The 16,033-nt window shown below is 52.8% G+C and overlaps 2 protein-coding genes across 3 annotated transcripts; both read right to left on the minus strand.

Moving 5' to 3' along the window:
* Positions 1-8,569: 8,569 nt before the first annotated feature.
* LOC108285721 (interferon lambda-3) lies at positions 8,570-10,456 on the minus strand. Its single transcript, XM_017503064.2, has 6 exons — positions 10,199-10,456; positions 9,904-10,100; positions 9,534-9,611; positions 9,137-9,286; positions 8,951-9,034; positions 8,570-8,856 (listed from the first exon to the last, which is right to left on the minus strand). Exons 1-6 carry the CDS (start codon positions 10,206-10,208, stop codon positions 8,758-8,760), a joined length of 618 nt encoding a protein of 205 aa, XP_017358553.1. The 5' UTR covers positions 10,209-10,456; the 3' UTR covers positions 8,570-8,757.
* Positions 10,457-11,437: 981 nt separating this feature from the next.
* Positions 11,438-13,958, minus strand: LOC108285722 (interferon lambda-4-like). 2 transcript variants are annotated; one of them, XM_017503065.1, is made up of 5 exons: positions 13,535-13,684; positions 13,039-13,110; positions 12,833-12,964; positions 12,510-12,584; positions 12,255-12,353 (listed from the first exon to the last, which is right to left on the minus strand). In XM_017503065.1, the coding sequence occupies exons 1-5, from the start codon at positions 13,682-13,684 to the stop codon at positions 12,255-12,257; spliced, it is 528 nt and encodes a 175-aa protein (XP_017358554.1). The 2 variants fall into 2 exon arrangements, with proteins under 2 accessions (XP_017358555.1, XP_017358554.1); XM_017503066.1 differs by lacking the exon at positions 12,833-12,964 and having other exon boundaries at positions 11,438-12,353; positions 13,535-13,958.
* Between the last annotated feature and the right edge of the window lie 2,075 nt (positions 13,959-16,033).

Raw genomic sequence — 16,033 nt, forward strand, 5'->3', positions numbered from 1 at the left:
AAAAAAAAAAAAAAAGACAGTCACATCTCTGGGATTGCAGGCTAGACATCTTTTGAGTTCCCCAGGTGATTATGAAATAAGCAAGGGCCATGAGCCACCGGATTGGCCAATCCCAGCTGATGAAAGAAAAGCAAACACACTGCCTGAAATTGGAATGTGCAGCCAGGGCAGGGCGGGGGAAGCTCAGGTAGGCGGTGCTCAGGAGATGACAGATGACAGACTGAATTTGAAAGAGAAACAGAAAGGAAGTTGGAACGGAGAACCTGGAATTCTTCAAGAAAGAGATCCCTGATTGGAAAACCCTCAGAACCCGTAGAGTGGTGGAAGGAGACGGCATCGCCCTGAGTCACCCCTATTTCCTGGCGGTGGTAGAAGTACAAACGAGGTGGGGACAGACGTTTTTGAAGCGATAGGGGCATGGTGGAGGCCTTCCTCAGAATCTTAGGGGACACATGTACAGTCTTGTGGAGAGTGCCAGAAGAAAGATGATGGGCTTGGTTGACTTGTCTCAAATACACCCACTGGGCCGGGCATGGCAGCTCCCGCCTGTAATCCTAGCACTTTGGGAGGCTGAGGCAGGTGGATCATTTGAGCCCAGGAGGCTGAGACCAGCCTGGCCAACATGGTGAAACCCCATCTCTACCAAACATACAAAAATTAGCTGGGCATGGTGGTGCGTGCCTGTAATCCCAGCTACTTGGGAGGCTGAGGCAGGAGAATCGCTTGAACCCAGAAGGTGGAGGTTGCGGTGAGCCAAGATTGTGCCACTGCACTCCAGGCTGGGGAACAGAGCAAGACTCTGTTTTAAAAGACAACAACAGGCCGGGTGCAGTGGCTTACACCTGTAATCCCAGCACTTTGGGAGGCCGAGGCAAGTGGATCACAAGGTCAGGAGATCAAGACCATCCTGGCCAACATGGTGAAACCCCATCTCTACTAAAAATACAAAAATTAGCTGGGCATGGTGGTGGGTGCCTGTAGTCTCAGCTACTCAAGGGGCTGAGGCAGGAGAATCAGCTGAGATTGCGCCACTGCACTCCAGCCTGGCGACAGAGCAAGACTCCGTCTCAAAACAAACAAACAAACAAAAAACCACCACCACCACCACCTCCAACAACAAACGCACCCAGAGGAGACTAAAGTAACTCCATCTTGGTGCTAATCTGCCATCTTGACTTCTTTTTGATTTTTTTCCAGCAGGGCCTTGCTCTGTCACCCCGGTGGCTGGAGTGCAGTGGCAGGATTGTGGCTCACTGCATCTTGACCTCCCAGCCTCCAGCAATCCTCCCACCTCAGCCTCCTGAGTAGCTGGGACTACAGGAGTGCACCACTACATCCAGCTATTTTTTACATTTTTTTGTAGGGATGGAGTCTATGTTGGCCAGGCTGGTCTTGTACTCCTGGGTCAAGTGATCCTCCATCCTCGGCCTCTCAAAGTGCTCAGGTTTAGGCCCATGTTGACTTCTGATTAACCCCAGTTCTAGGAATGCCTCTAAGATTTCTGCTTTCATGTACTTATCAAAAACCCTGCCCTAAGTCAAAACAACCTTTATATTATCATAAACACATAATTACCATAAATCCTGCCTTGAGGCAAATTTCCTATAGTGTATAAGCCCTACATTTGTGGGGTAACAGTATGGGGAATCCACTCTCTTCCTGGGGCTGCCTGAGACATGGCTTCGGTTTGTGAATTCCTCTTAAACATTTCCTTCTAAGAAACTGGATTTGTTGGCCAGGAACGGTGGCTCACGCCTCTAATCCCAGCACTTAGGGAGGCGAAGGCAGGCGGGTTACCTGAGGTCAGGAGTTTGAGACCAGCCTGGCCAACATGGGAAAACTTCATCTCTACTAAAAATACAAAAATTAGCTGGATGTCGTGGTGGGCATCTGTAATCCCAGCTACTCGGGAGGCTGAGGCAGGAGAATCACTGAACCCAGGAGGCAGAGTGAGCCAAGATCATGCCACCGTACCCCAGCCTGGGTGACAGGAGGAGTCTCTGTCTCAAAAAAGAAAAAAAGTAAAAAAGAAATTGGATTTGTCAGCCTCTTTCTCTCTTGGACTTTGGGGGTACATTTGCGCAGACATGTTCACCTTAGAACACATCCCATAATGAATAATAATGACAGTGACTATATTTCATGAAATGTGCTCAGTGCTTTACACTCACCATTATATAGATTTCCCACCACAAGCCTCAGCAGTGAGTACTGTTCCTTTCCATTGATGAAATGGAGGCTTCATTGTAACCATCAGGCCATCCTTCTCTCTCTCTCACGCCTGCACGCACATGTGCACACACACGTACACAATAAACATGCCATTTTCAATTCATCAGTAAGTCCCGCTGGCTGTACTTTCAAAGCGTTTCCAAATTCACCCTCTTCTCACCCTCCCCACACATCTCGTCTACCTGTCTACTATCACCTCCTGCCTAGATGATCACAGCAGCTTCCTCCCAGTCACTCCCCACCCCTACGCCCTCTTTCCCACCTACAGTCAGAGATTACATCCCCTCTCTATTCAAAACTCTCTTGTGGCTCCCATTCTGCTCAGAAAAAAATATCCAACCCCCTGCCTTTCCTTTACAAGCTCTTTGAGGTCTGGACCCTCCCCCTCACACCTCCACTACATTGGCCTCATTGCTGATTGCTGTTTCTTTCTTTCTTTCTTTTTTTATTAAGACGGAGTCTTGCTCTGTTGCCAGGCTGGAGTGCAGTGGCACAATCTCAGCTCACTGCAATCTCTGCCTCCCCAGTTCAAGTGATTCTCCTCCCTCAGCCTTCTGAGTAGCTGGGACTACAGGCACGCACCACCACGCCTGGCTAATTTTTGTATTTTTAGTAGAGATGGGGTTTCACCATGTTGGGCAGGATGGTCTTAATCTCTTGACCTCGTGATCTGCCCTCCTTCTTTCGTTCTTTTTCTGAGACAGGGTCTTGTTCTGTTGCCCAGGCTGGAGTGTAGTGGCATGACCATGGCTCACTGCAGCCTTAGCTCCTGGGCTCAAGCGAGCCTTCATTCTTTAGCTTCCTGAGTAGCTAGGACGACAGCTGGGTCCTGGCTAATTTTTAAAAATGTTTATTTATATTTTTTTGTAGAGATGAGGTCTCAGTATGTTGCCCAGGCTGGTCTTGAACTCCTAGGCTCAAGTGATCCTTCTGCCTCAGCCTCCCAAAGTGTTGGGATGGCAGGCGCGAGCCACAGTGCTTGACTTGCATTGCTGTTTCATGAATGAAGAGCCCATTCCTGGCTGCACAGTTCAGGGCTCTTAGCGGCTAACGGCACAGTCCACACTGGCTAATTTGAGCAGTCAAGGGCATTGGGAAGTTCACAGATTATCAGCGAGGGCAGAGAGGCAGATTATGAAGCTGTTAAAGTAAACTAAATATGACCTGAGAAGGACTCCGCACTTCTATATTTGAGTCCTTGTGGATGAACTGTAACCTAGCTTATTAGGCAGACAAGATTCAAAACCTCAGGAGTATGTTCCTGTAACAACAGCTAAGTGTTGGCCAGTCCCCGCGGCCATGCTTCAACCACTCACAGACTGCCAAGTGTTCAAACTGTTTTCAAATAAGGCAAACGCCAACCTGCAGCCAGTCCGGCAGTTTCTGCACCAAACTTCCGATTTCTGTATGTCACTTCTCTTTTTCTGTCTATGCATTTGTTCTGATCATGAGACATTGCTGGGGTTTCTGAATCTGCTGTGATTCTCGGGGCTGCCTGATTCACAAATCAGTCATTGCTCAATTGCTCAATTGAACTTCTTTAAATTTAATTCGTCTGAACTTTTTCTTTATTTTTATTTATTTACTTTTTTTGAGATGGAGCCTCGCTCTGTCACCCAGGCTGGAGTTCAGTGGCGTGATCTTGGCTTATTACAGCCTCCACCTCCCAGGTTCAAGAGATTCTCCTGCCTCGGCCTCCTGAGCAATTGGAATTACAGTCACCTGTTACCACGTCCGGCTAATTTTTGTATTTTCAGTAGAGATGGGATTTCGTCATGTTGACTGGGCTGATCTTGAACTTCTGGCCTCAAGTGATCTGCCCACCTCAGTCTCCCAAAGTGCTGGGATTACAGGCATTAGCCACCGTGCCTGACCAGCTTTCTGTGAATTTCTTCTACAAATTTGCCTATTCTGAATAGTTCATATAAATTGAATCATATAATGTGTGGTCTTTTGTGTCTGGCTTCTTTCGCTTGGCATAGTGTATTTTTTTTATTATTTTATTTTTTTGATATGGCGTCTCACTCTGTCACCCAGACCAGAGTGCAGTGGCATGATCTTGGAGGCTCGGAGGCTCACTGAAGTCTCTGCCACCTGGCTTCCAGTGATTCTCCTGTCTCAGCCTCCCAGGTAACTGGGATCACAGGCATGCGCCACCATGCCTGGCTACTTTTTGTGTTTTTAGTAGAGACAGGGTTTTGCCATGTTGGCCAGGCTGGTCTTGAACTCCTGACCTCAGGTGATCTGCCCGTCTCAGCCTCCCAAAGTGCTGGGATTATAGGTGTGAGCCACTGCACCAGGCCTTACTTGCTCTTTTTTTCTATCCCCCAAATCAGATGTTAGGTATAGTGTTTTCAAGGTTTACCTATGTTGTAACATGCATTAGTATTTTGTTTCTTTTTGTTTATTTTAGAGTTATGGTCTCATTCTGTTGCCCAGGCTGGGGTGCAGTGGCACAATCATAGCTCACTGCAGCCTGGAACGCCTGGGTTCAAGTGATCCTCCCGCCTCAGCATCTTGAGCAGCTGGGACTACAGGCGTGCACCACCACCCCTGGCTAATTTTTATTTTTGGTAGAGACAGAGTCTCACTATGTTGCCCAGGCTGGTCTCAAACTCCTGGGTTTGAGCGATCCTCCCATCTCAGCCTTGGAAGTAGCTGAGATTACTGGTGTGAGCCATCGCATCTGGCCTTGTATAAGTTTATTTATTTATTTTTATTATTTTTTAAATTTTAGATGGAGTCTTTCTGTGTCACCCAGGCTGGAGTGCAGGGGCACTATCTTGGCTCAGTGCAACCTCCACTTCCCAGGTTCAAGTGATCCTCCTGATCAGCCTCCCGAGTAGCTGGGATTACAGGTGCCCACCAACATGCCCAGCTAATTTTTGTATGTTTAGTAGAGAGAGGGTGTCACCATGTTGGTCAGGCTGGTCTCGACTCTTGACCTCAAGTGATCTGCCCACCTCAGCTTCCCGAAGTGCTGGGATTATAGACTTGAGCCACATTGCCTGGCTGGCCTGGCTAGTTATTGAACTGATGACCCACTCTTTGTCCCATACGCCTGTCCTGGAGCTGCTTTGGCTCAAGCCGCACAAAGAAGTGAGACCTTGTTTCAAAAAACTAAAACCCCGAAAAGAACAAAACAACACCTACCCATCTCCCCCTGCTCCTGATCACCAGTGATTTATAACTTCTCAAGATTCTCAAGTGGCAGGTGGTTCTACTGGTGTCTCCTAGCCCATTCATGAGGCTTAAGGCATCAGCAGGGCTGGCTCCTTGTAGAAGCTGCAGGGGGATCCCTTTCCTTGCTGTTTTCAGCTTCTGGAGGTGTCCGGCATCCGGTGGCCCCAGTTCTCTTCCTGACATCACTCCAACCTCCTGCTTTTGTGGTCACAGCTCCCTCTTTTGTGACGAGGTTGGGTCCAGGCAGAAACTCAGGATAACGTCCCTGTCCCGAACCCTTAACTTACTCATATCTGCAAAGTCCCTCGTGCCATGGAACATAACGCATTCCCAGGCCCGGGGACCAGGAACATCTCTGGGGACCACTCTTCCGTCCAGTGCACATCCATTACAAATGCAGCAACACACCACAACAGTGTTAGCAGAACTTGTGACTTTGTCGCCAAAAGAAATCACAGACATTTCCTGTCATGTTACCTTCCAGCAGGCGCCTTGGAATATCATTTACGCTCAGCTCTCCTTCTAAGTCACAGTGGTTATTAAAGCTGCCATGGGTGATTTTTTTGCTTAATGCATTAATGAAGAAGCACATGAATTGCTATATCACAGTGAGAAAAAATATTTTGATCACTATATTATAATAAGAGTTGGATTCCTTTGTCCTGCATAGGTTATTTCATTCTAAGAAGGGTGCATAGGTTTTCTAAGGCTGTGGTGAGGTCCAGTGGGTGAAGATGTGAAGAAGCCCTGACTCAGGGTCTGTGGAGGGCAGAGCTGCCAGGAACCAGGGGCCCTGGATGACTGGGTGGGGCCATCCTGCCAGCAGCAGCGCTCACCTTGGGAGGAGGAACTGGGGTGGAGAATGACGCTCTGTAGTTTGTAATCCACGGTCACTGTATTTGGGGGCCTCTTTGTTACAGCGGCTCAGCTGACTCTACTCAGCAGGAGTCCCTGATTCAAGTTGTCCTGCTCACTTGTCGGGGCCGATGAAAGGTTAGTGAGACCTCATGTTTGCTTATACAGTTCAGGGGTTTCTTGGAAAGAGAATGGACTGGACCCAGTGGCTCAGGCCTGTAATCCCAGTTCTGGGAGGGGATGGGGTGGATGGAGGATGGTGCTGAGGAGGGAAGATCTCTTGAGCCCAGGAGTTTGAAGCTGCACTGAGCTGAGATCAGACAAGACACAGGATCTTGCTATGTCGCTCAGGCTGGTGGTAAACTCCTGGCTGCAGTCAATCCTCCCATCTCAGCTCCCTCCAGGAGCTGGGATTACAGGCTTGTGCCACCATGCCCAGCCAATTCTTTAATTTTTTTGTGTAGTTGAGATCTCGCAATGTTGACCAGGCAGGTCTGGGCTCAAGTGATCTGCCCACCTCAGCCACCTAACGCGCTGTGATTACAGGCTTAAGCAACCAGATCCAGGCTCCAAATTAATTAAGATGCTTCATTTCACCCAATACATCCAAAGTGCTATCATTTCAACATCTAATGAATGTATAAATTATAATTGAGCTGTTTTACATTATCTTTTTCCCACAGTAAATCTTTGAATTCTGGGGTTTTACACTCACTGCACAAATTAGGTTGCAGCACCTACATTCCAGGTGTAAGATAGTGACATATGGCCTGGGAGCCCCCGCGGACAGCACAGCCTGCATGAAGCTGCTCCTCTAGACCTCTCACCATGGATGCTGATGAACGTTCTTACTACCAAGGCATTTCTAGCTCCTGTTATCTTACAGCACAATGCATTTTATTTATTTATTTGAGATGGAGTCTCACTCTTTCACCCAGGCTGGAGTGCAGTGGCACAATCTCAGCTCACCACAACCTCTGCCTCCCGGTTCAAGTGATTCTCCTGCCTCAGCTCCTGAGTAGCTGGGATTATAGGCAAGCACCGCCATGCTGGGTTATTTTTTCTATTTTTAGTAGAGATGGAGTTTCACCATGTTGGCCAGGCTGGTCCAAACTCCTGACCTCAGGTGATCCACCCACTTCGGCCACCCAAAGTGCTGGGATTACAGGCGTGAGCCACTGCACCCAGCCTAGCACAATGCATTCTAAATGACCCCTCACACATGCTGAGGTGGAGAGGACACACACACAATCCCACAACTACAATGACACACAATCAGAAACACAATCACACACACACCGTAGGAAGCCAGAGATGCCACCCCAAAGATGCCCAGCACCTCATCCCTGGACCCGGTGTGTATCTTAGGTCACTAGGCAAAGGAGCTTTGCAGATGTGATTATGGCATGTGGACTGTCACTGGGGAATCTTCCTGGATGCCAATCTCATCACCCAAGCCCTGAAACGTGGAAGGCTTTCTCTAGCTGGAAGCACAAGAACAGCGTGGCAGGAGAGGTCAGAGAGGTTCCAAGCATGAGAAGGTTTGAGGCAGTGTTGCTGGCTCTGAGATGGAGGGTCCAATCGGCAGGGACCATGAAGAGCAGGAGAAGCATGGGTGGAGAAGAGCAGTGAGTTTTCAGGGCAGTGAAATCATTCTGTCCTCCACTGTCACGGGGAATAGGATACATTATGTATTTTACCTCTGATCTCAGGTCCAGGGGAAGAGGCAGGAGTGGCACCTACAGTCCATCAGCAGGAGCGACTCTTCCTAGAGAGCAAGGGCACCAGTTAGCCCCCAGCAGAAGGGATGGAGGTTAGACCACCCCACTGGGATTAGAGGATGACTGACAACAGGATGGGGGAAGTTAACTTCCGGGAGGATGTGAGAGGACCCTCCGCTGCAGGAGGAGCAGGAGATAGCCCACTGCCGGGAGGGTGGAGGTTAGCCCAGCGAGAGGAGTGGAGGTCTCTTTCGGCAGAGCCAGCTCAGGGTGGACCCACAGCCAGAAGGAGGGCAGGAACCTCTGTCCTACAGCAGCAACGAACAGTGATCTGCCAACAATGTGACTGACCCTGAAACGAGCATTTTCCCAGAGCCCCCAGTAAGAACCTGGCAGCAACACTTGGATTCCAGCCTGTGAGCCCCACAGGAGAGAAACCGCCAGGGCCAGCGAGCCTCTGACATCAGACCCCCAGCTCATCAACTGTGTCTTTGGAAGATGCTGCCTTTGGGGTAATTTGTTACGGCAGCAACGCAAAGGAAATGCACACCAACACACACGCAAGCCCGCGTCATCCATGCCTTTTCCTCACTCTTTATTTCAACAAGCCTTATAAAAAGTAGAAAAATAAACATTTTCCCAGAGGTGAGTTGGGTTTACACACACGAATACATAAATAGCAATTGGGTGGCAATAAATTAAGACAAGTGGTTGATGTATAAATAAAATCTCAGATTCCATGATGGGTGGCAGGGAGGTGGGAAGGTCAGACACACAGGTCCCCGCTGGCGACGCATTTCAGGTCCCGCGTGAGGAGGCGGAAGAGGTTGAAGGTGACAGAGGCCTCTAGGCAGCCAGGGGACTCCTGCAGGGGAGGAGGGGACAGGTCAGGAGCTGTCCAGGGTCTGGTCTCCCAGTGGCTCCCCAGACCCCAGTGTCTCCCTACCCGGGTCACTCACCTTTTTCAGGGCCTCCTGGAGCCGGTGCAGCCAGTGGTGGAGGCGACCCCGAGGCCTGGGCCCTGCCGTGGGCTGAGGCTGGACCTGTGTGCAGAGGAGGGTGGTGTGTGAGGCAGAGCTGGGCCAGGACAGGGGAAGCTGCTGCTCAGAGCTCACAGACCTGGTGCCCGGGCCCCAAGTACTCACACATGCCCGGAGCTGGGAGAGGACGTGGTGCAGGGTGTGAAGGGGCTGGTCCAGGACGTCCCCCAGGGCCGTGTCATTGTCAGCAGTGGCCTCCAGAACCTCCAGCGTCAGGGCCAGCTCAGCCTCCAAGGCCACGGGGCGCTCCCTCACCTGAGAAGAGATGAGAAAGAAAACGTGAGGGGAACAGGTAGAGGGGTGAGAACAGAGAGGAACCAGTGAAGGTGACAGACACAGGGGAGAGGGCACAGCCAGTGGGGTCAAGTGGGAGCAGAGGGAAGGGGGAGCAGGTGTGGGGAGAGGAGAGAGGGACAAGGGAGAAGGAGAAGGTGAGGGAGCCACTGCAGAGCCTGGGGAGCGGGGCTGGGAGGGCAGGGATAGGCCTGACTCCCCCTCTCACCTGCAGCTGCCTCAGGTCCCAGGTCCTGGGGAAGAGGCGGGAGTGGCACCTGCAGTCCTTCAGCAGAAGTGACTGTTCCTAGACAGCAAGGGCACAGGTTAGCCCAGCAGGAGGGGTGGAGGTTAGACCACTCTAGGGGGATTGCAGGAGGGCTGACAACAGGATAGGGGAGGTGAACTCCTGGGAGGACGGTAGAGGACCCTGCACTGCCAGAAAACATGAATTAGCCCCCTGCAGTAGGAGCTTGAGATAGCCCACTGCAGGAAGGGAAGAGGCTACCCCAGTGAAGGAAGCTGAGAGGGAAAGCATGGTGATCCTTGGAGTTGGGGGTGGAGGCTAGCCTGAGGCAGGAGGGCAGGGGGAGACTCACTAAGGCATCTTTGGCCCTCTTAAAGGCCTGTAGCTCCTGTGGCAACAGGGACTTGAACTGGGCTATGTGGCAGCCCCTTGCATCCGGGAGGGCACCGACAGGCTTGGTGACAGGAACTGCTCCAGTGACGGTCAGCACTGCGGCCATCAGCACTGCGGCCATCAGCACCAGTACTGCCATGCAGCCCCCGATCAGGCCTGTGTCACAGAAAGAAAGGGAGCTGAGGAGATGGTGCGGCTGCCCCCTGAGGGCAGGGCTGCAGGAGCTGCATCTCAGACAGAGATGTGGGGCTCACCTCGTTTCATTCCTGATCTCTGGTCTTCGTCAGCAGAAGGACCACTCTGAGGCTGCCACCCGGGGTCTCTCTGAGGCTGTCACCCGGGGTCTCTCTGGGTCTTATTTGGAGTCTCTGTTCTTTTCAGTCTCCTCTTCCAGATCTCAGCCTGTGTCTCGGCCTCGACTCTTTCTGTCAATTTCGAGCTCTGTCTGGGACGTGATTGCTGCCTGAGCTCCATGGGGCAGCTTTTATGCCGGGCAGAAGGGCGGCCCCAGCTGATGTAGGAAAAATGAAAACACAGCCTTTAGGTAAGAAACCGGCCACCAGGGGAGCCCCAGGCTGGGAAAGCCCAGAGCAGGGCGGGGCCCGTGAGCCAGGTGAGCCGCTGGAGGGAAAGAGAAACTGAGGGAGACTCAGGGATCACCTACAGGAAAGTGTGTTCCCAAGAGGATTCTGCCTGCTCTGGTTTTGTTGTTGTTTAACACAGGGTCTTACCCTGTCACCAGAGTGCAATGGCATGATCATAGCTCACTGCAGCCTCAAACTCCTGGGCTCAAGCAATCTTCCTCATCCAGCCTATAAAGTGCTGGGAATCCGGGCCTGAGCCACCACTCCTGGCCAATATACACATATTTTGAGACAGGGTCTCATTCGGTCACCCAGGCTGGAGTGCAGTGACTCAGTGCAACCGCTGTCTCCTGGGTGTAAGCAATTCTTTTGCCTCAGTTTCCCAAGTAGCAGGGATTACAGGCACATGCCACCATTACCAGCTAAATTATTTTAGTAGAGACAGTGTTTCATCATATTGGACCATGCTGGTCTCAAACTCCTGACATTAACTGATCTGTCTGCCTCGGCCTCCCAAATTGCTGGGATTGCAGGTGTGATCCACCACACCCAGAGGCCAACATATCTTAATTACCCAGGCAAGGAAAGGCTCAGGAATATGAGGCTCTGCTCAAGAATTGAGGTGTGACCAAGGACTTGGACACCACGTGGGTGCTGTTCTTCTTAGGGAACTTCAGGCAGTGATGAACAGCATGAGTCCTGGAGCTGAAGGGTCTAGGGTTCAATCCAGTTGTGACCCTCACTAGCTGTGTGACCTTGGCAAGGAGGGGTGCATTCAGCAACACAGATTCCTGATGCACAGATGTGGAGAAAAAATGAAAAACACAACTGTTTGTGTGTTTATGTGAGTGATTATTTAATGGGACCCACTCATTAAGACCATACCAGGACCTCAGCTGGAGAGTTTAAAACGTGATCTCAACGTACACTACTCCTCCACAAGGCAAGTATACTAACCCATCCTATAGGTGAGGAAACACAGGCTCAGAAAACAATTTGTCCTGCATTACACTGGAATTAACTGGCAGGGTGAGAACTGAAACTCAGGCCACCCGAGTCCCTGGCTCAGCCACTGTTTTTGCTGTAAGGTGCCCCTCAGAACCATCCTACGGAAAACAACCAATGCAATCAAAACACTCTTTAATAACTGCAGTCAATTTAAACCAGGAGACAGAAGAGCAAATACACAGGAATTTCACAACTACAAACAACATAGGTCAGGGAATCTAAACAACTACAGTCAGGTAAGGATTCTTGGATTTCACTACCAAATCCCTCAGGGAATGGTACCCCCCAGATGCCGGATCCAAGAGTCACGGATTCACAGAATCCCAAAGCTGGCTGTGGGGCTACAAAACCAGGGTTGGGTCCCGGGTTTGGGGGTGTCCTGGTAACCACACGAGGAGGAACTGGTGCCGTGCCTGGGGTCAGCCACGGTTTCCAGAGCTCAAGTCTCTTCCTGCTACAGCGGCCCTTGGGGGATCGTACAATGCACCCCAAGGAAACATCGCTGCTTCCTGGGGAACGGCGCTCTCTTCCCTGGAGGAAGGACCCGCGCTTCTTGTAACCGAGACAGAGGATCCAAGTCAGGCCCAAGATGGCAGAGAAGTTCTCGTGCCTCAGTGCCTATTGGCTGAGAGCCTCCCCTGGTCGGGCCAATGGGCGAAAGGGGCCACTTTCGGCAGCCAATGGCGTGGAGGTTTCGGGGCTGGCGGAAGGGGCGGGGTCAGAGGCAAGGCCCCGAGTGCGCCGCCAGCCGGAGCTCCCACGTGAGCAGGCGCAGGAGGTTGAAGACCACGCGGGCTTCGCGGCACCGAGGCGAGTCCTGGAGCCCGGGAGGAGCGCAGCGGGGCTGAGCCAGGCTCTTCCCTCCCGAGGAGCCCCCTCTAGTCCCGCCGCTCCCAGCCCTGCTCAGTCCCGGCCTTGTCCGCCTCGCCCGCTCCTCCCTGCAGGCTAAGCTCGTCCCTCCGGCTGCACTCACAGCTCTCCGCGGCTTGTGACGCCTCCTCGGGGCCCCGGGGACCTTCCTGGAGGAGCCGGGCCGGGCCAGCTCGAGCTGGAGGGGGGACACGGGGCAAATGGAGAAGGCGAAGGACAGGGCCCCCCACTCCCTGTGCATCTGCCCGTGGCCCCCCAGCCGCAGACCCGAGCCCGGCTTTGTGGACACCCAGAGGACCCGACCCGGGTCTGGACGGGTTTTTCCGCTAAGCGGGACAGACTCGCAAAGCGCTGGGCTCGCGGAGGGCCTGAGGACGCAGAGAAGCCGGCGGGGGCAAGGGGCGGCGGGGCGCGGCGGTCACTCACACAGGCCGCCGCGGCCGCCAGCAGCTCCAGGATCGGGCCCGCGCCGGGGAGCAGCTCCGGGCGGTGCAGGCGGCTGAGCACGGCCTGGGCGTCCGCGATGCCTCGGGCCACGTGTCGGAGCCAAGCGCAGGACTGCGGGGACGCGCGGGCGTTAGAGGGGGCCGCGATCGGGCCGTGCCTCCCCCGCCTCCCGTCCCGGGCCTCACCGACGGCCGCGGAGGATCCCTCCTGGGGTGGAAGGAGCAGTTGCGCGGTCCCCAGCTCAGCGCCTCTTCCTCCTGCGGGACAAGCGGCAGCTATCGATAGCGTAGGGATGGGCCCCCTCGCCAGGGCCCCTAACCGCTGTGCCGTCTGGGATTCCTGGACGTGGATAGGCATTGGCCGGGTACCGTTGTGCGTGTCGTACACTGAACCACGAGCTCTCCGAGTGCGTGAACCGGGGCTGAATTGCACCCCGCGCTCCCTCAGCAAAGCCCTGCGCCCCGAGTTGGAGCCGAGTCCGCCCGGCCGGGCGCCCTTCTGTGACTGACCCTGGGCCTGCGTTCGCGCTGCCGACGGGGTCTGCGGGGGTCTCGTGTTGGGAATTGTGGGCTGTGACATACGAGAGGCTCTAGGACGTAGGACCCCTCGGGACAGGGACGGACGTGTGGGAACCCGTCGGGGCCAGGGTCCCGGGGACGCAGGGCCTGGGCGGTCACTCACGTAGCGGTCCCTCAGCGCCTTGGCCGCCGACAGCGTCCGGGGCTCCAGCGAGCGGTAGTGCGAGAGCAGGCAGCGCCGGGGGGCCGCCGCACCCACCGTGCACAGGACCCACAGCCCCGCGGCCACCGCGGCCGCGACACTTGGCCGCATCTCTGCTCCTGCAGGAGGCCAGGGACGTCAGGGAGGCCAAAGAGAGGGGCCCACGCGTCCAGCCCCCGCCTTGGATCAGGCTCTCAAGGGGAGGCGATGCTCGGAGTGCGAAGGTGCAGCACACGCAGGGGAGAGACAGTTGGGCGGTCCCCTCCTCGCCTCGGTCTCTGCCCCCACTCCTTCCTGTAGTGCACCCTTTGTGCCTCGCGCTGTGGCAGGTGTTGCCGTCCGCTGGACCCTGGGAGGCGTCCAGAGCAGTCTCCACCTGGGCAACAGAGTTTCGACGGCCCATGCTGGCTTTTATGTGCAGGGCTGAGAAAGGGTTTGCAGCTGGGCTTCCCCGACCCGGGCAAGCTTTTGGAACATCACTGCTGGCCGCAGGCCTTTGGGATCCCAGTCGGGTGTAAGGACTTCAACCCAAGGTTGGCCTCTGCCAGGGAGGGCTGGCCTCCAACACTCGGTTTCCAAATCGTCTCTGTCCCTGTTTGTACTGTCTGTTTCCTCTTGCTTTGCTTCATCCTGGTTGTCCTTATCTTTGTTCTGCCACCACAACCAGCCCTTGTATAGTGCTGACTGTGCATCAGGCCCTCTTCTATGTAATTGACCCAGACATATCATCTCATATATATTTTTTTTCTACCAGGGCAGCCCTGCAGGTGTAGCTGAGAACGAAAAGCTTCTTTTATTTCACTTTAGAGACAGGGTCTTGCTTTGTTGTCCAGATTGTAGCAGTGGCACGATCACAGCTCACTGCAGCCTCAACCTCCTAGGTTCAAGCAGTCCTCCCACCTCAGTCTCCCAAAGTAGCTGGGGCTACGGTGGGTGCCACACCATTTTTTGTAGAAACCTGGTTTTGCCCCGCTGCCCAGGCTGTTCTCTAACTCCGGAGCTCCAGCCATCCGCCCTCCTCGGCTGCAGGCCTTTTGGATCCCAATCGGGTGGAGGACTTCAACCTAAGGTTGGCCTGTGCCAGGGACAGCTGACCTCCAACCCTCTATCCTGAGCCAACTGCCCGTGTCTGTTTTCTGGACATCTGTTTGTCTTTCTTTGCCCCTCTGATTTCACTTCTGTACTCTAGGAATGAACAAAAACACTTGTTCCTTCTCTTTGAAGCTACAGGCTTGGCAGAGCTATCAAATCATTTAAATGCCTGCCCTTGAGTATTCACACCTGGCTTTCCAGTGCTGGCCCCCTTGTCTTTGTCTGCTTTCTCATTACATTTGTTTGTTTGTCCCTGTCTTTGTATTTTTTTTCCCTTGTCAATTAAAAGAGTCAAACTCTGTAAAACACTTGAAGAGATTTATTCCGAGACAAATGTGGATGGCCGATGGCCCATGACACAACCCACAGGAGATCCTGAGAACCATGTGCCCAACGTTGCCAGGCCACACCTTTTTTTTTTTTTTTTTTCTTGAGAGGGAGTCTTGCTCTATCCCCTAGGCTGGAGTGCAGTGGTGTGATCTCTGCTCACTGCACCTGCAACCTCCCAGGTTCAAGTGATTCTCCTGCCTCAGCCTCCTGAATAGTTGGGACTACAGGCATGCACCACTCCACCCAACTAAGTTTTGCCTTTTTATTAGAGATGGGGTTTTGCTATGTTGGCCAGGCTGGTGTAAAACTCCTGATCTCAGGTGATCCAACTGCCTCGGCCGCCCAAAGTGCTGGGATTACAGGTGTGAACCACAGCACCTGGCCCACCACTTAGTTTTATACACTTTAGGGAGACATAAGGCATCAGTCAATACATGTAAGATGAACATTAGTTCCATCCAGAAAAGCAGGACACATGGAAGCCATGGCGTTTCCAAGCCATAGGGGGTTCAAAGAGTTTCTGACGGGCAATTGGTTGAGTTATCCATAGAAAGGAATGTCTGGGTTACCATAAGGGATTGTGGAGACAAAGAAAGGAAGGAAGGGAAGAAAATGTAGAGAGATCCTGTGGACTCTACCCAGTTTCCTCCAATACTAACATCTTACAAAGCTCCAGTCCAGTACCACAACCAGGATATTGATATTGATACAATCCACCCATCATATTCAGATATCCTGTTTTTCTTCCACTGGGTGTGTCCAGATAGCAGCAGACTTCAGATAAAATAGATTGTAAAATCTTTTTTTAAATCAGACTTAAAGGTCTGTTCTATCAGTAATTCCAAAAGGAATGAGGGTATGATGAGGCATGTCCCACTCCCTCTTGTGATTATGGCCTGAACTAGTTTTTCAGCTTAACTTTGGAATGCCCTTGGCAGAGAGGACGGGGTCCATTCAGATGGTTGCGGGGGGGGGGTGCTTATAATTTTATTTTTGGTTTATACCTTGAATATTACCGCTTCTTTTTTTTTTTTTTTT

Source organism: Cebus imitator, unplaced genomic scaffold (genome assembly GCF_001604975.1).
Source record: "Cebus imitator isolate Cc_AM_T3 unplaced genomic scaffold, Cebus_imitator-1.0 Scaffold306, whole genome shotgun sequence".
NCBI lineage: Eukaryota > Metazoa > Chordata > Mammalia > Primates > Cebidae > Cebus > Cebus imitator.